The 22,168-nt window shown below is 45.2% G+C and overlaps 1 protein-coding gene across 1 annotated transcript in view; it reads left to right on the top strand.

Moving 5' to 3' along the window:
* The first annotated feature begins 19,608 nt into the window (after positions 1-19,608).
* LOC115115476 (putative sodium-coupled neutral amino acid transporter 10) overlaps positions 19,609-22,168 on the top strand; it is a 51,831-nt gene continuing 49,271 nt past the window's right edge. Inside the window, 3 exon segments of the mRNA XM_029643965.2 lie at positions 19,609-19,715; positions 20,021-20,317; positions 20,647-20,810. Coding sequence (XP_029499825.2) covers positions 20,222-20,317; positions 20,647-20,810 — 260 coding nt within the window. The 5' untranslated portion in view covers positions 19,609-19,715; positions 20,021-20,221.

Genomic DNA, 22,168 nt, shown 5'->3' with positions numbered 1-22,168 from the left:
AAATGCAAACATTTAATTTCATGGCATTTGGCATAGAAAAATGTAGCATTGAAAAGTTTATTGTGAGATGCTTTTTATGACCCCTTTATGTATACTCTTTTTCTCTAGTTTGACGCCAATAAAACATTCTGAAAAGGATAAGCTTGTCATCATACTTCAACGATTTTTCTAATATACTTAACAACTTGTCTAGCTGATGCAACAAAGTATCACATATGGCTTCATTAAAATCTATACAGAAAGACTTCTAATTCTCTGACAGAAACAGTGATGCCAAACAGTCATCTCCATCAAATCAGCCTTTTATTGTAAATCAGTGTCATTTTACCTCCAACAATTTGTGCAGTTTGCGGTTGTGGGTTGTTTAAGATCAATCTTCCCTATGAAGCCGGACATTTAATACAGTCCTAATTAGTATTGATGTTTGTAACTTCACAGATACTGTTAGCGAGGGTTGAGGAGTAGGGGGGTGTCAGTAGAGAGCAGGAACAATGGCTGAACCAGATGTTTAGATGGGGGAGGTTGTGTGTGTGGGTGAGGGAGGTGGAGGGTATCAGTGGAGTGTCACTGGGTCGAAACGACCCCTCCTGCAGTTGACAAGCATGGCATATGCCACCCCTCTCTCTCTCTGTACCTCTCCCCTTCCATACCTGCCGAAGAAATGAATGACGAGAAACACTCACACAAGTGGTTGTTTAGCCTATGTGCAGGAACCTCAACCGGCCTCCTACTCCTACTCTCTCACACACATACGCTCACACGAGTACACACACACACTAACACTCACAAAAACACACACACTCAATGATATAATGTGGAGGCCCCTAACTAATCAAACTGAAAGAGTCCCACCCCTACTCTCTGTGGTGCAGTCACATACACACGCACACGCACACACCAATATGACATCATAGTAGAAGATCACACTGCTGCAGCCCCAGCCCTCTCCAGGAGGTGATTCTTTGTTTGCAATGACATCAGCCTGAGAGAGAGTGTATGTGTGTGTGTGTATGTGTGTCAGAGAGAGTTCAGGGTGAGGTCAGGTGACATAACAGATGACTCGGTTGGGATCTCAAACAATCCAGCGCTGCCATGACAAACAGAGGGGGCTCCCGAGTGGGGGCTCCCGAGTGGGGGCTCCTGAGTGGGGGCTCCCGAGTGGGGGCTCCCGAGTGGGGACTTCCGAGTGGTGTCTTCCGAGTGGGGGCTCCCGAGTGGGGGCTCCCGAGTGGGGGCTCCTGAGTGGGGGCTCCTGAGTGGGGGCTCCTGAGTGGGGACTTCCGAGTGGTGTCTTCCGAGTGGGGGCAGCAGTCTAAGGCACTGCACCTCAGTGCTGGAGACATCACTACAGACCCTGGTTCGATTCCAGACTGAAGGTTAATTAAAAAAGACTTATGCAAGAGGTGGGAATGGGATGAGAAACTGGAATGTAGGGAGATTATGTTGTCCCTGGATAAGGGTTTCTTAAACTATGGTGTGGGACCTGAGCATGTGAGAGGTGGGTCGCGAGTTATGAGTAAACATTTAGAATCACACACTATTTCTACTTCATTTGGGTCGTTAGAGGACAGTATATTTCTCATTTGGGTCTCAAGCTGAAAAACGTAAGAACCTTAAGAAAAACCTAGATACTGATCTCCCACAGTTTCTCCTACCCCAAGCTTAAACATTAATGTGAAAACATGAAACTGACCTTAAATCAGAATCTATGGGCAACCTCACTCTATCCTCCAATGATTTCTCCTTCTGGCTGAGAGACTGAAAGGATGCTTTGCGACACCCCCTACTGGTAAAGACAACAAACTACATGTTGATGAGGGAAGGAGGAGGCAGAGGAGTATGGATAGAGTGAGTGTGAACAATATCATGTTCTATTGGTGACAAATGGATATTCGTAAAAGTGCTTTGAAAGCAGCATAAAAAAAGCAGCATTCGGAAAGTATTCAGACCCCTTCCCTCTTCCCACATGTTGTTACATTACAGCCTTATTCTTTTCCTCATCCATCTACACACAATACCCCAACTTGATTGGAGTGTACCTGTGATAAATTCAATTGATTGGACATGATTTGGAAAGGCAAACAGCTGTTTGGTCCCACTGTTAGTGCATGTCAGAGAAAAAAAACAAGCCATGAGGTCAAAGGAATTGTCCGTAGGGCTCAAAGACAGGATTGTGTTGAAGCACATATCTAGGTAAGGGTACCACAACATTTCTGCAGCAGTGAAGGTCCCCAAGAACACAGTGGCCTCCTTTATTCATAAATGGAAGAAGTTTGGAACCACCAAGACTCTTCCTAGAGCTGGTCGCCCAGCCAAACTGAGCAATCGGGAGAGAAGGGCCTTGGTCAGGGAGGTGACCAAGAACCCGATGGTCACTCTGACAGAACTCCAAAGTTCCTCTGTGGAGAAGGGAGAACCTTCCAGAAGGACAAACATCTCTGCAGCACTCCACCAATCAGGTATTTTTGGTAGAGTGGCCTGACGGAAGGCACTCTTCAATAAATGGCACATGACAGCCCGCTTGGAGTTTGCCAAGAGGCACCTAAAGGGCTCTCAGACATTGAGAAACAAGATTCTCTGGTCTGATGAAACCAAGATTGAACACTTTGGCCTGAATGCCATGTCTTTAGGAAACCTGGCACCATCCCTACGGTGAAGCATGGTGGTGGCAGCATCATGCTGTGGGGATGTTTTTCAGTGGCAGGGACTGGGAGACTAGTCAGGCTTGAGGGAAAGATGAACGGAGCCAAGTACAGAGAGATCCTTGATGAAAACCTGCTCCAGAGTGTTCAGGACCTCAGACTGGGGTAAAGGTTCACCTTTCAACAGGACAACGACCCTAAGCACACAGCCAAGACAACGCAGGAGTGGCTTCGGGACAAGTCTCTGAATGTCCTTGAGTGGCCCAGCCAGAGCCCAGACTTGAACCCGATCGAACATCTCTGGAGAGACCTGAAAATAGCTGTGCAGCAACGCTCCCCATCCGACCTGACAGAGCTTTAGAGGATCAGCTGAGAATAATGGGAGAAACTCCCCAAATACAGGTGTGCCAAGCTTGTAGCATGGGGGTGTGTCAAGGGGAGGGGTGGGGGTTTGTCAAGGCGAGGGGTGGGGTGGACTGGGAGGGGAGGGGGTGTGTCAAGGGGAGGGGTATGTCAAGGAGAGGAGTGGGGTGTGTCAAGGTGAGGGGTGGGGTGGGGATGGACGGGGAGGTTGGGGGTATGTCAAGGGGAGGTTGGGGGTGTGCCAAGGGGGTTGGGGGTGTGTAAAGGGGATGAGTGGGGATGGACGGGTAGGGTTGGGTTGGGGCTGTGTCAAGGTGATGGGTGGTGGTGTGTCTAGGGGAGGGGAGGGGAGGGGATGTGTCAAGGGGAGGGGGGGGATGGACTGGGAGGGGAGGGGTGTGTCAAGGGGAGGGGTGGGGATGGACTGGGAGGGGAGGGGGTGTGTCAAGGGGAGGGGTGGGGATGGACTGGGAGGGGAGGGGGTGTGTCAAGGGGAGGGGTGGGGATGGACTGGGAGGGGGTGTCAAGGGGAGGGGTGGGGATGGACTGGGAGGGGAGGGGAGGGGTGTGTCAAGGGGAGGGGTGGTCGTGTGTCTAGGGTAGGGGAGGGTGTGTGTCAACGGGAGGTTGGGGGTGTCAATGGGAGGAGTGTTTCAAGGGGAGGGTTGGGGGTGTGTCAAAGGGAGCGGGTGTTTCAAGGGGAGGGTTAGGGGTGTGTCAAAGGGAGCGGGTGTGTCAAGGGAGGGGTGGCGATGGATGGGGAGGGTTGGGAGTGTGTCAAAGGGAGCGGGTGTGTCAAGGGGATGGTTAGGGGTGTGTCAAAGGGAGCGGGTGTGTCAAGGGAGGGGTGGCGATGGATGGGGAGGGTTGGGAGTGTGTCAAGGGGAGGGTTAGGGGTGTGTCAAGGGGAGGTTGGGGGTGTGACAAGGGGAGGGGGTGTGTCAAGGGGAGGGTCATATCAGCGAACTGTAACACCTGTAGTGTATGCTGTACTGTAATTGGTCATAACACACACAGAGGCACGAACATGCAAACACAGACACAAACACACACACACACGCACGAACATGCAAACACACACACACGCACATGCACACAGGGACACACACACACACACGCACGCACATACACACAGAGACACACACAGACAAACGCACACACACGCACAAACACACACACACACAGACATGCACAGAGGCAAACATCTGTCAGGGATTTGTACAGTGAGATGATACCCGATAATAAATCATGCCAACATTTGGAACTCATTTTGGTTCCCCTCTATCTGACCCCAAATAGGGTCAGAGATGTGTGTGTCTGTATGTGTGTGTGTAGTTTGAGAATTTTGTGAAGCATATAACTATGGCAGGGGACGGGGATGGGGGTGGGTTGATGGACAGTTGTGTGTGTGTGTGTGTGTGTGTGTGTGTGTGTGTGTGTGTGTGTGTGTGTGTGTGTGTTCGTCAGCGTGTGTGTCAGTGAGTGACTTGATGAGAAATGAGGATGATCTTTAAGTGGCAGAATGAGGGAGAGGGCTCCTAATACATCATGCTACTACCAGAGAGGCAGGGGACACACAGGACTACATAAGGCTACATAGAGATGCACATAATGTTACATAGATTTGCATAGAATAACCCATAACTACATAGAATTTTGTAGTGACACACAGACACAGAGAGATAGAGAAAGAGAGAGAGAAAGAGAGTGCGAGAGAGAGAAGGAGAGAGACAGAGAAAGAGAGAGAGAATGAGAGAGAGTGACAGAGAGAGTGAGAGAGAGAAAGAGAGAGAGACAGAGATATACAGTGCCTTGCGAAAGTATTCGCCCCCCTTGAACTTTGCGACCTTTTGCCACATTTCAGGCTTCAAACATAAAGATATAAAACTGTATTTTTTTGTGACGAATCAACAACAAGTGGGACACAATCATGAAGTGGAACGACATTTATTGGATATTTCAAACTTTTTTAACAAATCAAAAACTGAAAAATTGGGCGTGGAAAATTATTCAGCCGCTTTACTTTCAGTGCAGCAAACTCTCTCCAGAAGTTCAGTGAGGATCTCTGAATGATCCAATGTTGACCTAAATGACTAATGATGATAAATACAATCCACCTGTGTGTAATCAAGTCTCCGTATAAATGCACCGTGATAGTCTCAGAGGTCCGTTAAAAGCGCAGAGAGCATCATGAAGAACAAGGAACACACCAGGCAGGTCCGAGATACTGTTGTGAAGAAGTTTAAAGCCGGATTTGGATACAAAAAGATTTCCCAAGCTTTAAACATCCCAAGGAGCACTGTGCAAGCGATAATATTGAAATGGAAGGAGTATCAGACCACTGCAAATCTACCAAGACCTGGCCGTCCCTCTAAACTTTCAGCTCATACAAGGAGAAAACTGATCAGAGATGCAGCCAAGAGGCCCATGATCACTCTGGATGAACTGCAGAGATCTACAGCTGAGGTGGGAGACTCTGTCCATAGGACAACAATCAGTCGTATATTGCACAAATCTGGCCTTTATGGAAGAGTGGCAAGAAGAAAGCCATTTCTTAAAGATATCCATAAAAAGTGTTGTTTAAAGTTTGCCACAAGCCACCTGGGAGACACACCAAACATGTGGAAGAAGGTGCTCTGGTCAGATGAAACCAAAATTGAACTTTTTGGCAACAATGCAAAACGTTATGTTTGGCGTAAAAGCAACACAGCTCATCACCCTGAACACAACATCCCCACTGTCAAACATGGTGGTGGCAGCATCATGGTTTGGGCCTGCTTTTCTTCAGCAGGGACAGGGAAGATGGTTAAAATTGATGGGAAGATGGATGGAGCCAAATACAGGACCATTCTGGAAGAAAACCTGATGGAGTCTGCAAAAGACCTGAGACTGGGACGGAGATTTGTCTTCCAACAAGACAATGATCCAAAACATAAAGCAAAATCTACAATGGAATGGTTCAAAAATAAACATATCCAGGTGTTAGAATGGCCAAGTCAAAGTCCAGACCTGAATCCAATCGAGAATCTGTGGAAAGAACTGAAAACTGCTGTTCACAAATGCTCTCCATCCAACCTCACTGAGCTCGAGCTGTTTTGCAAGGAGGAATGGGAAAAAATGTCAGTCTCTCGATGTGCAAAACTGATAGAGACATACCCCAAGCGACTTACAGCTGTAATCGCAGCAAAAGGTGGTGCTAAAGTATTAACTTAAGGGGGCTGAATAATTTTTGCACGCCCAATTTTTCAGTTTTTGATTTGTTAAAAAAGTTTGAAATATCCAATAAATGTCGTTCCACTTCATGATTGTGTCCCACTTGTTGTTGATTCTTCACAAAAAAATACAGTTTTATATCTTTATGTTTGAAGCCTGAAATGTGGCAAAAGGTCGCAAAGTTCAAGGGGGCCGAATACTTTCGCAAGGCACTGTATAAAGAGAAAGAGAGAGAGAGAGAGAGAGAGAGAGAGAGAGAGAGAGAAAAAGGAGAGAGAGATGGAGAGAGAGGAGAGAGAGAACGAGAGTGACATAGAGAGTGAGAGATAGAGAAGGAGAGAGAGAGAGAGAGAGAGAGAGAGAGAGAGCGAGGTAACTTCCACAAAGCTGTGAACGATCTGAGAGACAAGGCAAGAAGGTCATTCTATGCCATCAAAAGGAACATACATTTCAACATACCAATTAAGATCAGGTTAAAAATACTTGAATCAGTCATAGAGCCCATTGCCCTTTATGGTTGTGAGGTCTGGGGTCCGCTCACCAAGCAAGACTTCACAAAATGGGATAAACACCAAATTGAGACTCTGCATGCAGAATTCTGCAAAAATATCCTCCGTGTACAACGTAGAACACCAAATAATGCATGCATAGCAGAATTAGGCCGATACCCACTAATTATCAAAATCCAGAAAAGAGCCGTTAAATTCTACAACCACCTAAAAGGAAGCGATTCCAAAACCTTCCATAACAAAGCCATCACCTATAGAGAGATGTACCTGGAGAAGAGTCCCCTAAGCAAGCTGGTCCTGGGGCTCTGTTCACAAACACAAACACACCCCACAGATCCCCAGGACAACAGCACAATTAGACCCAACCAAATCATGAGAAAACAAAAAGATAATTACTTAACACATTGGAAAGAATTAACAAAAAAACAGAGCAAACTAGAATGCTATTTGGCCTTAAACAGAGAGTACACAGTGGCAGAATACCTGACCACTGTGACTGACCCAAAATTAAGGAAAGCTTTGACTATGTACAGACTCAGTGAGCATAGCCTTGCTATTGAGAAAGGCCGCCGTAGGCAGATATGGCTCTCAAGAGAAGACAGGCTATGTGCTCACTGCCCACAAAAGGAGGTGGAAACTGAGCTCCACTTCCTAACCTCCTGCCCAATGTATGACCATATTAGAGAGACATATTTCCCTCAGATTACACAGATCCACAAAGAATTCGAAAACAAATCCAATTTTGATAAACTCCCATATCTACTGGGTGAAATTCCACAGTGTGCCATCACAGCAGCAAGACTTGTGACCTGTTGCCACAAGAAAAGGGAAACCAGTGAAGAACAAACACCATTGTAAATACAACCCATATTTATGCTTATTTATTTTCCCTTGTGTACTTTAATAATTTGTACATTGTTACAACACTGTATTTTTATATATATAATATGACATTTGTAATGTCTTTATTGTTTTGAAACTTCTGTATGTGTAATGTTTACTGTTAATATCTATTGTTTATTTCACTTTTGTCTATTATCTACCTCACTTGCTTTGGCAATGTTAACACATTTTTCCCATGCCAATAAAGCCCCTTGAATTGAATTGAGTTGGATTGAGACAGAGAGATATATATAGAGACAAAGAGAGAGAGAGAAAACGAGAAAGAAAGAAATAGAGACAGAGAGAGAGAAAGAGAGAGAGAGAAAGAGAAAGAAGGAGAGAGCGAGATGGAGAGAGAGAGAGAGAGAGAGAGAAAGAAGGAGAGAGAGAGAGAGAGAAAAACAGAGAGAAGGAGTCCTTGGCAGAGGCTAAATGTGTAAAAGTAAAGCCACCTTGTTTTTCTTCTGTTCAGAAAGAGAAGCGGAAGATGTAATCACAAAGGGAACCCGTGTCTTTTCTTCTTAAACCACAGTGGTACTGCTCTCCTCTTCTCCCCCCTCTCCCTCCCTTTCTCCTCTTCTCCCTCCCTCCCTCCTTCCCTCCCTCTCTCCCTTCCTTTCTCCTCTGTCTCTTTTCTCTCTCTGACTTAAAATCCCCCTTTACCCAGTTGATGTTTCTCAAACGTGTAGGACGCAGATCAATCAGGTCCTCCGAGAGAGAATTACACAGCTGAATTTGGATGATGGAAGAAGAAAGCAATACAAGACTAGAACTGAGAATGGGAGAAGAGGGGAGTGGTGATGGATCATCTGGACTGTAAAGTATTTAGTGTGGCCAGGGTTGGAGAGGACAAACATTTATGGAGTGCTGAGTACACAGACGAAACACAAATATGTTAAGGGCAGGAACCAAGAGCACACACATTCAGAGTTAAGCATACACATGTCAAGGTTATCTTTATTGCACAATTTCTACACTCTATCAATAACCAAAAGGGGTTCTTTGGCTGTTGCCATAGGAGAACCCTTTGAAGAACCCCTTTTGGCTCCGGGTAGAACCCTTTTGATTCCAGGTAGAACGCTTTTGGGTTCCAGGTAGAACACTTTTGGGCTCCAGGTAGAACCCTCCTTTCAATAGAGGGTTCTATATGGAACCCAAAAGAGTTCTACCTGGAACCAAAAAAGGTTCTCCTATGGGGACCACCACATAACCCTTTTGGAACCCTTTTTTAAAAGTCTGTAATACATTTGACATTCCCTTATAAAGAAAATCCACCTCCATCATGATCTGTTTACGTTGTGGTACATAATGTCCACTACTACTGTACATGTTGATCATGAAACAGGACATGCAGCCATGTTATGAGGTCAGGGTTCGCCGGAGATAATGAATGTTACTGTTGTACATGTTTATCATGAAATAGGACAGGCAGCCATGTTATGAGGTCAGGGTTCGCTGGGAACAGGCAGCCATGTTTGAGGTCAGGGTTCGCTGGGAACAGGCAGCCATGTTTGAGGTCAGGGTTCGCTGGGCACAGGCAGCCATGTTTGAGGTCAGGGTTCGCTGGGCACAGGCAGCCATGTTATGAGGTCAGGGTTCGCTGGGCACAGGCAGCCATGTTTGAGGTCAGGGTTCGCTGGGCACAGGCAGCCATGTTATGAGGTCAGGGTTCGCTGGGCACAGGCAGCCATGTTTGAGGTCAGGGTTTGCTGGGAACAGGCAGCCATGTTATGAGGTCAGGGTTCGCTGGGCACAGGCAGCCATGTAATGAGGTCAGGGTTCGCTGGGCACAGGCAGCCATGTTTGAGGTCAGGGTTCGCTGGGAACAGGCAGCCATGTTATGAGGTCAGGGTTCGCTGGGCACAGGCAGCCATGTTTGAGGTCAGGGTTCGCTGGGAACAGGCAGCCATGTTATGAGGTCAGGGTTCGCTGGGCACAGGCAGCCATGTAATGAGGTCAGGGTTCGCTGGCCACAGGCAGCCATGTTTGAGGTCAGGGTTCGCTGGGAACAGGCAGCCATGTTATGAGGTCAGGGTTCGCTGGGCACAGGCAGCCATGTAAGGAGGTCAGGGTTCGCTGGGGACAGGCAGCTACATTATGAGGTCAGGGTTCGCAGGGGATAACGAACGGCTGTGTTTCTATTCTATTTACTGGTATTAAAGAGATATTTCCTGTTTATAAAAACATTCATGTGTTTAAATGCTAATGTGTGTGTGTGCACTTTTTTATTTGATTACTTTAGTTTATTTTGTAAATATTTTCTTAACTCTTACTTGAACAGCATTGTTGGTTAAGGGCTTGTAAAAGTAAGCATTTCATCGTGAGGTCTACACCTGTTGTACTCGGCGCAAGCGAGAAATAAAGTTTGATTTGATTTGAGTGTGTGTGTGTGTGTGTGTGTGTGTGTGTGTGTGTGTGTGTGTGTGTGTGTGTGTGTGTGTGTGTGTGTGTGGGGGTCAGTATGCATGTGTATGCGTGTTATGTGTGTCTGTGTGTTTGTGTGTGTGTGGTGTCAGTATGCATGTGTGCGCGTGTCCAGTGTGTGAGAAGAGTCCAGTGTGTGTGTAGAGTCCAGTGTGTGTATAGAGTCCAGTGTGTGTGTAGAGTCCAGTGTGTGTGTAGAGTCCAGTGTGTGTGTAGAGTCCAGTGTGTGTGTAGAGTCCAGTGTGTGAGAAGAGTCCAGTGTGTGTGTAGAGTCCAGTGTGTGGGTAGAGTTCAGTGTGTGTGTAGAGTCCAGTGTGTGAGAAGAGTCCAGTGTGTGTGTAGAGTCCAGTGTGTGTGTAGAGTCCAGTGTGTGAGAAGAGTCCAGTGTGTGTGTAGAGTCCAGTGTGTGTATAGAGTCCAGTGTGTGTGTAGAGTCCAGTGTGTGAGAAGAGTCCAGTGTGTGTGTAGAGTCCAGTGTGTGTATAGAGTCCAGTGTGTGTGTAGAGTCCAGTGTGTGTGTAGAGTCCAGTGTGTGAGAAGAGTCCAGTGTGTGTGTAGAGTCCAGTGTGTGTGTAGAGTCCAGTGTGTGTGTAGAGTCCAGTGTGTATGTAGAGTCCAGTGTGTGTGTAGAGTCCAGTGTGTGTGTAGAGGGCCCTGACCTTAAAGATCTCATCCAGGCCTGTCTGTTTGACTCCAAGTACCTTGCTTGCTGTGGTGATAATCCTTCCCAGCATATTTCTCTGGCTGAGAGTGGCATTGCCAAACCAACAAACAATACAAAACGTTAAAATACTCCTCAACAGCTGGTGGTCTCAAGATTTGCTTGCCTTGAAAACAGAAGGCATTTAGCTACAGTACAAATAGACTTAACATCAAAAGATCCCAAATAGCTTTTCATGATTCTAACTCAGTGAAAGTACAGTTAATTTCTCTGAAAATTGACCATTTAATAAACACAAGACAGCAAAATGTATAACAGTAGATCAGATCTAGTGGGCAAAACATTTACTCCACTGAAGCTAATTGTCAAAGAGGACACCCCGATTATTTCTATATTCCTGTGCCCAGAGAGGAATAGTATAAAGTCTGGGTACAGGGGGTGGCTCTAAAATGATCTGTCCTCTGGCCTGTCTGTTTGACTAGATGTTGCTGTGGTGATAATCCTTCCCAGCATATTTCTCTGGTAGGTGGCATTGTAACAAACAATACAAAACTTCCAAAAGATCCCAGCTTTTTGAAAAGTATATTTACTCCACTGCACATCTCTTTGAAGTATATGGTCTTGTTGGTATTGAGGACCAAGTGTGATTCGTCACACCACTCTACAAAGTCATCTAGGACCAGGCCATGATGTTCCTCTGATCAAGGCAGTGTCATCAGCGAACTTAACGAGGTGTCTGTCAGGATGGGAACTAGTACAACTATTAGTGTACAAGATGTACAGGAGTGGGGACAAAACACATCCCTGAGGAGAGCCTGTGTTGGTGTTGTGTATGTCCAACACGTGGGGACCTATTTTGACCCGCTGTGACCACAAAACCAGCCCCCCATCTAAGGAGTCCCGAACGAGTCTCTGTGCCAGAATGTAAGGCTGGATTGTGTTGAAGGCAGAAGAAAAGTCAACAAACAAAAGTCTGAGATGAGATTTGGCTCTAGATGTCTGTAGACCATGTTGAGGAGACTAAGAATGGCATCATCAACTCCTCTGCTGTGCTGATAGGCAAACTGAAATGGATTGAAGAACTTGACTTTTCACAAGGTTCTCAAGGCATTTCATTACTAAGGATGTCAAGGCGACAGGGCGATAGTCATTCAGCACAGAGGGATTAGATGCTTTAGGAATTGGAATAATTATTGAGTTTTTCCACTTCAGTTACACCCCGGCCGGTCAGTAAGTGAAAAGCCTGTGTAAATTATCATCCCTAGATCCCTCATACCCCACCAAAGAGACTTTAAATGTGAAGGAATGTCTTCCCTTTTCGCACTGAACTACGCTCATCAACACACACACACACACACACACACACACACACACACACACACACACACACACACACACACACACACACACACACACACACACACAGATCACAGGGGTGGGCAGGAATGTCAGACACACTGCGCCTTTTAGTGGGTTTAGCAGAGGAGACCAAGCATGAATCCACACAGACGCTCTGTTCCATTCACTCACACAGGTAACAGTCTCCACCATTCACACTACACACTGTCCCCAGAGGGTAATATACCATGTCTCTCTATGTGTGTGTGACTGTGTATCCCTATGTGTGTATGTGTGTTCCTGAAAGTGTGTATCTGCATGTGTGTGTGTTTGTGCGTGTGCGTGTGCGTGTATGTGTGTGTGTGTGTGTGTGTGTGTGTGTGTGTGTGTGTGTGTGTGTGTGTGTGTGTGTGTGTTCAGGCCTAAAAGAGGTGATGCTGAGAAAGAGGCACCATTCGTATAGGAGAAGAGTGTGAGAGGGAGGATTGGTTGTTCTCCTTATCAAGAATGTTACACTGACACTTTTACTGTCCCAAGCTCCCGCTCCACACACTATCTGTACATCTTTGACATTATAACTTTATCAGAAAACATTGACTTGCCGGCGTTATTAAAAGTATTAACAAGATTTCTCATGACCAAAATACTTAGAACATAACCCTCCATTTTTCAAGGACAGAATGAACAAGAACTCACTGAAATTCCAAGTTTAAAAAAGCATTTTAAAGCTTAATTCAGATTCTACATGGCCTCCCCATTTAACCACGACAACACCAGACCTACCCATCCAGCCCAAAAGACATCTTTCGTCCATTCCTTCCTTCTATCTGAAGCTTAGTAGCCTATGAGCAGAGTGGTTGTTAGGGCCTAGCTTCAAGACCCCAGTGTATTACTGATGGTCAAATGACAGGGGGTTAATAGAATGTAGAGGGACGAGGGACAAAGGTAGGCAATGTTCAGTTAGACAGACAGAGCCTAGTAGTCTCTCTCTCTCTCTGTATAAGAGACTGGTTGAAAACCCCATTCAAGGCCAGGCCTAATGCTGTGTTGTAATTAACTGTGATTACTGGAGCAGAGGGTTCTCTCTCTCTCTCTCTCTCTCTCTCTCTCAAACACATAGCAATATGCATGCGTTCTGTGATTACTGGAGCAGAGGGTTCTCTCTCTCTCTCTCTCTCTCTCTCTCTCTCTCTCTCTCTCTCTCTCAAACACATAGCAATATGCATGCGTTCTGTGATTACTGGAGCAGAGGGTTCTCTCTCTCTCTCTCTCTCTCTCTCTCTCTCTTCTCAAATTTGCCTCCGTTTATTACGGACGATCAAATTGGGAAAAGAGCTGATGTTTTGGGGTTTGCTCTCTCTCAAACACATAGCAATATGCATGCGTTCTGTGATTACTGGAGCAGAGGGTTCTCTCTCTCTCTCTTGAACACACAGCAATATGCATGTGTTCTTTAAGAGTTACAGACAAGGATGCACTATCAATGCCACACACACAACTCATTGTCCCAAAGCCTGGGAGAGCTTAGCTTCCGGGTCAGTAGCTTCAACCCAGCATCACATACAGTATACACACACATACATACACCCACTGATGCTCACAAGCGCCTGATTGACTGACTATTACCTAACCAGTATTTTATTTTACTCATTTATTTACATATTACAATATGTCTTAATAATAGCCCATATGAATATACAGTTGAAGTCGGAAGTTTACATACACCTGAGCCAAAAACATTTAAACTAAGTTTTTCACAATTCCTGACATTTAATCCTAGTAAAAATCCACTGTCTTAGATCAGTTAGGATCACCACTTTATTTTAAGAATTTGAAATGTCAGAATAATAGTAGAGAGCATTATATATTTCAGTTTTTATTTCTTTCATCACATTCCCAGTGGGTCAGAAGTGTACATACACTCAATTAGTATTTGGTAGCATTGCATTTAAATAGTTTAACTTGGGTCAAAGTTACATTTATAGCCTCGCTACTGTATACTGTCTTTAAAAAATATATATAAAAAAAAAAAAAAATGTATACCCCCTTTTCATGGTATCCAATTGTTTAGTAGCTACTATCTTGTCTCATCGCTACAACTCCCGTACGGGCTCGGGAGAGACGAAACACAACCCAACCCAACCAAGCCGCACTGCTTCTTAACACAGCATGCATGCAACCCGGAAGCCAGCCGCACCAATGTGTCGGAGGAAACACCGTGCACCTGGTGACCTGGTTAGCGCACACTGCCGCCCGGCCCGCCACAGGAGTCGCTGGTGCGCGATGAGACAAGGATATCCCTACCGGCCAAACCCTCCCTAACCTGGACGACGCTTGGCCAATTGTGCGTTGCCCCATGGACCTGCAGGTCACGGCTGGCTGCGACAGAGCCTGGGCGTGAACCCAGAGTCTCTGGTGGTACAGCTAGCACTGCGATGCAGTGCCCTAGATCACTGCGCTATATGGCCACCTGGCAGGCAATATAGCCTGTATTTTTACTGTTGTTTTATTTCTTTACCTACCTATTGTTCACCTAATACCTTTTTCGCACCAGCTGATCGTCCTAGCAGTGGCAGACCACGTGTAACAACACCTGCACAGGATCGGTACATCCGAACATCACACCTGCGGGACAGGTACAGGATGGCAACAACAACTGAGTTACACCAAGAACGCACAATCCCTCCATCAGTGCTCAGACTGTTCGCAATAGGCTGAGAGAGGCTGGACTGAGGGCTTGTAGGCCTGTTGTAAGGCAGTTCCTCACCAGACATCACCGGCAACAACGTTGCCTATGGGCACAAACACACCGTTGCTGGACCAGACAGGACTGGCAAAAAGTGCTCTTCACTGACAAGTCACAGTATCGTCTCAACAGGGGTGATGGTCGGATTCGCATTTATCGTCGAAAGAATGAGCGCTACACCGAGTTCTGTACTCGATTTGGAGGTGTAGGGTCCGTCATGGTCTGGGGCGGTGTGTCACAGCATCATCGGACTGAGCTTGTTATCATTGCAGGCAATCTCAACACTGTGCGTTACAGGGAAGACATCCTCCTCCCTCATGTGGTACCCTTCCTGCAGGCTCATCCTGACACGACCCTCCAGCATGACAATGCCACCAGCCATACTGCTCGTTCTGTGTGTGATTTCCTGCAAGACAGGAATGTCAGTGTTCTGCCATGGCCAGCGAAGGGCTCGGATCTCAATCCCATTGAGCATGTTTGGGACCTGTTGGATCGGAGGGTGAGTGCTAGGGCCATTCCCCCCAGAAATGTCCGGGAACTTGCAGGTGCCTTGGTGGAAAAGTCTGGTAACATCTCACAGCAAGAATTCTGGGGCAGTCCATGAAGAGGAGAAGCACTGCAGTACTTAATGCAGCTGGTGGCCACACCAGATACTGACTGTTACTTTTGATTTTGAAACCCCCTTTGTTCAGGGACACATTATTACATTTCTGTTAGTCACATGTCTGTGGATCTTGTTCAGTGTATGTGTTCGTTGTTGAATCTCGTTATGTTCATACAAATATTTACACATGTTAAGTTTGCTGAAAATAGGATAGGACATGTCTTTTTTTTGCTGAGTTTACATTTTACGGACACTATATTTGACATCAGTTACCGTGTTGTTATCAGTCCCACATTTCAGCTCCATTCAACCCCTCCCATCTATCTCTTATCACCATTTATAGTGGACTTCTATTTGCCATATATTTTCAACTGTGCTGTGATGTTTCACAAAAGTTCGGAAATGTTCTATTCTCGTAGTTTCTTCAGATTGTAAATTAAAGGTAAACATTTTTGTTATAGTATTATTATATTATTGATCGATTGACTATAACTTTTCAGATCACCCAGTAGTGCTGTCTGCAGAGTTAGCTCCATGTAAATATTGCAATTCTTCAGCCATTCCTGGACCGGTGACCAAAAACAAGCTACATATAGACATTACCAAAATAAATGATCTAATGACTCCGTCTCTTCGCAGCAAAATCTGCAGAACTGGGAAGGTTATATCCCCCATATATTTAACATGCTATTGGGTGCAAGAATTTTGTATAATAATTTAAATTGAAAAATTCAAAGGTTTGAATCCGGTGTCGTTTTGCGTATCAGTTCATAAACCATATGCCATGGAATCGGTACATCGAAAATCTCTTCACAACTATTTTGCAATCTATATGGCACGGCTGTCCATTTTTTGGTCCTTAAACGAAACTGGCATATTATTTTATTTATCACAATTTTCTTTAACAAATTTTGGTATTTAATGCAGGCTGACAGATGAGTTCCTTACTTTTCCCACTTCTACTTGCCTCTTCCTTTTTTGTGGTAATACTGCAAATAGTTGATAATGAAATAAGAACATCTTGTTGAGTGTGAAATTCTACAATTTATAGGAGTTAAAACATGCTAATAACGGTTCTCTGAGAATATCGATTTTTTTGGGTGGTATACCTCAACTGGTATACCATCCAGCCCTGGAGTTTTCCAGGACTTAAAGGCTTTAATTGCATCAATAAGTTCCTCCTCTATAATTTGGCCTTAACATGAGTCTTTCTGTACAGCTGTTCATTTCACATAATTAATAGAAAAAAAATCCACACAATTAGCTTCGGTTAGGGGAGGTGCAGGAGACTGAAACTGAAACATATGCTTAAAGTACTTTGCTTCCTCTTTCATAATATTGTTTGGTGAATCATGGGTGACTCAGTAATTTGTAACAAGTTTCAGTAAAATCTTTTTGGTAGCATTTCTATGTTGAAGATTTAAAAAATAATTTGGCTTTTTTCTCCCATATTCCATCCAGTTAGCTTTATTTTTTATCATATTTTACACTTGATCTTTATTGAATAAGTTCCTCAATAACTTATTCTGAGCGTCTATGGTACAGTTGTTATTGCTATATATCTGCTCTGTTAGTCCTTCCATTTCCTTTGTTAATATGGACTCTTTTGCCCTAAATTGATTTTGTTTTAGAGATGAGTACTGAATTGCATGCCCTCTAAAGGTACATTTTCCACGACTCCTACCGAAGGTGGCTCCCCTTCCCGATCGGGTGGCGCTCGGTAGTCTTCGTCACCGGCCTACTAGCTGCCACAGATTCTTTCCTCCCCCTCCTTGTCTGTTTATTGGTTACACCTGTTGTGTATTTGCTGATTAGTTGGGCTCTATTAGCCAGCCGGCCCGCCTGCTCTTTGTGCGGGATTGTTTTGTGTAACTTGTGTGCACGTCTGTGGGTTACGTGTTTCCCATTTCGTGGGTTTTGCTGGACAGTTTAAGTCCCCGTGTTTGGGGCGTTTGTTTTGTTGTACGCCCTGTGTCTTCGTGGGGTTGGCATATGTTTGCCGTTTTGTGCATTAAATTAGCACTACCCTGAACTCTCTGCTTCCTGCACCTGACTTCTCACCCACTCCACCCAGAACCTTACAACATTTAAAAATGTCCCATACAATAAGGGGATCTGCTGTACCTATGTTATGTCGGGAAAAGTCTGTTATAAATGATTCTGTCCTAATTAAAAGCAAGTTATCCTCAAATAGGCTTGATTAGATTTCCAATATCCTCACCCATGTGGAAATTCTGTAAGAGTAATATATATGCCAATGATGTGATGGTTCGCCACATTCTGTCCCCTATGAACACTTTTGTTAAACTTTTGAGGAGAATGACATAAGAAAGTAGTCAAGACAACTATCTTGACTGACCCTCTGCCATGTATATCTCACTAGGTCAGGATATTTAAGCCTCCATATATCCACTAGTTCCAGTATATCCATGACATTCATGATTTCTTTAAGAGCATGAGGGTGATAGATTGTAGTATGATTTCCTTTATGGTCCATTGAGGTATTTAAACCTTTTTATAATCTCCTACCATAATAATAGAGTATTGCATTGCTTATAGGTTTGATCAATTATTATAGATATTTTCAAAGAAGCATGGATCAATAATTATTTGGAACGTATAGGTTAATAAAGCCATAACTGTTTATGGTCCAGTAACATATTTAAAATCATCCATCTACCTTTAGGATCTGTTTGTCTTTCCTGGTTCCTGGTCTTTCCTCCTCTCTGTACACTGGTTTCCTGGGCAGACTCAGGACCTCAAACCCCCGGTGCTCATAGGATATTGTGTGCATGCCTGGCCCCACAAAGACCTCCATTCAGCCGCCCTCATGCTTGACCTCTCGGGGGTCAGTGCTCTGCTTTGTGCCCCGCGACCCCACTGCGACCTGTGGTCACCCCCAGAGGTCAGGAGGTCAAATCCAGATGCCTGTGTCTAATTTCACCCGACTGGGTTATCCTCCCAAATCTGCCCTGAAATGTGCCCTCTGAAAAATTCCCCCAACTACAACTGCTGCCCATGTACCTTGTCCTGCTTCTGCCAGTCTTGCCAAGGCAACTACCCTCAATATCTGCTCGCACCTACCAGCCTCATTGCACACACACACACACACACACACACACACACACACACACACACACACACACACACACACACACACACACACACACACACACACACACACACACACACACACACACACACACACACACCAGCCCTATCCCAACCCAGGTCATGGACCTGCCTTGAGGGATTAGGTGTGGACAGACAGGACCCTCCAGCCAATCAACCAGTCTGTCACATTGATTTCGAGGGGTCACTGGAGCACAATGTCCAGGCTTTTCCTGTCTTAACCTCCCCTACCTCCCTGACGCACACACACACACATGCTCGCACATTCTCACAGACACACACTCACTCACTCACACTTGCTCTCTCTCCCCTTCTCTCCCACCCCCCAAAGCTCCATCGGATCCCTGCCTCTCAAATCCCCTTCCCCTTCCCCAGAGACCAGAGCCCAAGCTGGGGTAAAGTGGTCAGGTCATTCCCCTCCCCTGGTCCCCCACCATTTTAGCCAGACAACAAAATAACCACCTCAACAGAGCTAAGGCTCAGGGTGGATGTTAACCTTAACCAAACTGACCCATGATCAGTTTACCCTCCCCCAATCCTAAGCGTAACATTAGGAAGAAACACGCAAAATTGACCTTGAATCCGCGTCTAGGGAACCTAGTAGAAACCTCTTTCAGAGTCAGGATTCTATTGCTCTGATTCCAGCTCCCACATCAACCATTCCTGTTTTCCCGTCCTCCTGGAATCTCTAAGGGATTTAGAAAAACAGAACATCATGGATGTCATCTGTATGTTTGTCGCTTTCACTTAATTTGGGACGAGTTGTGGCTGTGTGTTTGTCATGATAACAAAGTCTCTACTGTAGGCCTATTCAATCTCTGCCTGCACTTTGTAAATAGAAAGTCATTATGAAAAATGGCTACACCATGATCATGTGACAAATTTGCAATTTCTCAGATGTTATACACTAACTGAAAAATGCCAGTCATTCGTAACATGAACCTGGAGTTTTTTTTTCAAGTTGTCACGGCTGCTTAAAGGCAATTACTGTAATGTATTGCATCTTGGGACACTACCCTTTTGAAATGCAGTAACACGCCTGGCCGCTAGAGGAGACCTAAGCCTTCCAAATGCATCACGAGACACAGTTGTTATACTTTGATTGTTGTATTGTCAGGAGTTGTCGAGCGAGATTCATACGTCCTGGTCAAGCATTCAGGAAAAAGTGATTTTCGAAGCTTTTGTAGTCGTCTGTTTCATGGTAAATATATCAAATGTTATGTGATGGATATACATTTATAACGCTATTTTCCAACACAGTGGATCAAAGTCGAATAATCACCGATGATAACATAGCTAATACGATAGCTACGTACGGTTAACCAGTTTTTGTAACAACAGTTCGATTTCCTTTCAGTTGTTAAACTGTCATTTTAAACGCACATGCACCATGCAGATGAACGTACTTTATTTAATCGAAATGTCTCATACATATTTTAGCTGAATGATCTAGTTTGTCTGATCTGATCGGTAGATGCAGTGATGTTTTGTTGTTGTTTCTCCGAGTTCGCTAGCCTACAAGCGTCACGTCACAAACACTTGAGGGATACGTTTTGGAAAAAGCAAACCAGTCACCGGATTCAACTACTGTCATCATCGCAACTTGGACCAGATAACGGCCGCCACTGCTAGCGATTTCCTGTTCTCAACGTAGCTAGCTAGTTCGGTGAACGGTTTTGGGTGGTGAAAAACATCGAACCGTGCAAAATGACGGTGGCGGATTCAAACTGGGGTTTGATCACGAACGTGGTCAACAGCATCGTTGGAGTGAGCGTGCTGACCATGCCTTTCTGTTTCAAACAGGTACCGCTATCTCACACCGGCCAAACGAGTATTCCTATAGCAGATCTAGTTTTTTATACAGTGTGTATAAGTTATTTGTGAACTCACGATAACCTACTGGTGTGACATATGACAGTGAATAAGGCACCATATGTTCTGTGTTTACCTTTCCACGCGTCCTAACAGGTGTAATATACAGGCTGTGGATCCATTTTTTTTCTTATGTTAACACCTTTGTATTGAATTGGCCCTTTAGTCCCTCGTCATGCACCTGTCAATATGAAATGTGTATGACAGATTGCCTTATTTGCTGAGAGTTTTGACATCTCCCTCTCTCTGCTTCTCTCTAGTGTGGGATAGTGCTGGGGACTCTGTTGCTGTTCTTCTGTTCGTGGATGACCCACAAGTCATGTATGTTTCTGGTCTACACGGCCAGCAGCACCAAACGCAGGACCTATGCTGGCCTAGCGTTCCATGCCTACGGCAAACCAGGCAAAACACTGGTGGAGACCAGGTATGTGTCCTTTCCTTTGAGATCCAATGCTTTTGCAATTAGGGCTGTCCCTGAATAAAAAATAAAAACAGACAGCCAAGAGTTGTCTGTTCTTTTGACATTTTTAAATGTGTATTTTCCATATATTGACACATCCAATGTGTTTTAATCAAATCAAAATCAATTCAACTATATTCACTGAGCTTGTCTGATGTATTAAGCACCTGGTTTGATTAAATCATTAAGGCACAAATGACTAGAGGGAGTCCGACCAGCAAATGATTTGATTGTGCCGGACCGGGCTCAGACTTGCTGTGCTGTGTATTTTTTTTTTTTTAAAGACAGCGAATGACTGACTAGCACCCGTTGTATCTCTCCTCCCTGCTGCAGCCACCACCACCACATAACATCAACAGTGTTTATAGTGTTGTCTCTCTCTCCTCCCTGCTGCAGCGACCACCACATAACATCAACAGTGTTTATAGTGTTGTCTCTCTCTCCTCCCTGCTGCAGCGACCACCACAGAACATCAACAGTGTTTATAGTGTTGTCTCTCTCTCCTCCCTGCTGCAGCGACCACCACAGAACATCAACAGTGTTTATAGTGTTGTCTCTCTCTCCTCCCTGCTGCAGCGACCACCACACAGAACATCAACAGTGTTTATAGTGTTGTCTCTCTCTCCTCCCTGCTGCAGCGACCACCACAGAACATCAACAGTGTTTATAGTGTTGTCTCTCTCTCCTCCCTGCTGCAGCCACCACCACCACAGAACATCAACAGTGTTTATAGTGTTGTCTCTCTCTCCTCCCTGCTGCAGCGACCACCACATAACATCAACAGTGTTTATAGTGTTGTCTCTCCCTCTCAGCCACCACCACCCAACAGTGTTTATGCTGCAGCGACCACCACAGAACATCAACAGTGTTTATAGTGTTGTCTCTCTCTCCTCCCTGCTGCAGCGACCACCACAGAACATCAACAGTGTTTATAGTGTTGTCTCTCTCTCCCCTGCTGCAGCGACCACCACAGAACATCAACAGTGTTTATAGTGTTGTCTCTCTCTCCCCTGCTGCAGCGACCACCACAGAACATCAACAGTGTTTATAGTGTTGTCTCTCTCTCCTCCCTGCTGCAGCCCACCACATAACATCAACAGTGTTTATAGTGTTGTCTCTCCTCCCCCTGCTGCAGCCACCACCACATAACATCAACAGTGTTTATAGTGTTGTCTCTCCTCCCTGCTGCAGCGACCACCACAGAACATCAACAGTGTTTATAGTGTTGTCTCTCTCCTCCCTGCTGCAGCGACCATCACATAACATCAACAGTGTTTATAGTGTTGTCTGCTGCAGCGACCACCACATAACATCAACAGTGT

This window comes from Oncorhynchus nerka, linkage group LG28 (genome assembly GCF_034236695.1).
Source record: "Oncorhynchus nerka isolate Pitt River linkage group LG28, Oner_Uvic_2.0, whole genome shotgun sequence".
Taxonomy (NCBI): domain Eukaryota; kingdom Metazoa; phylum Chordata; class Actinopteri; order Salmoniformes; family Salmonidae; genus Oncorhynchus; species Oncorhynchus nerka.
Note: the sequence above shows the minus strand (reverse complement) of the source record. Positions and strands in the feature narration are given on the sequence as shown.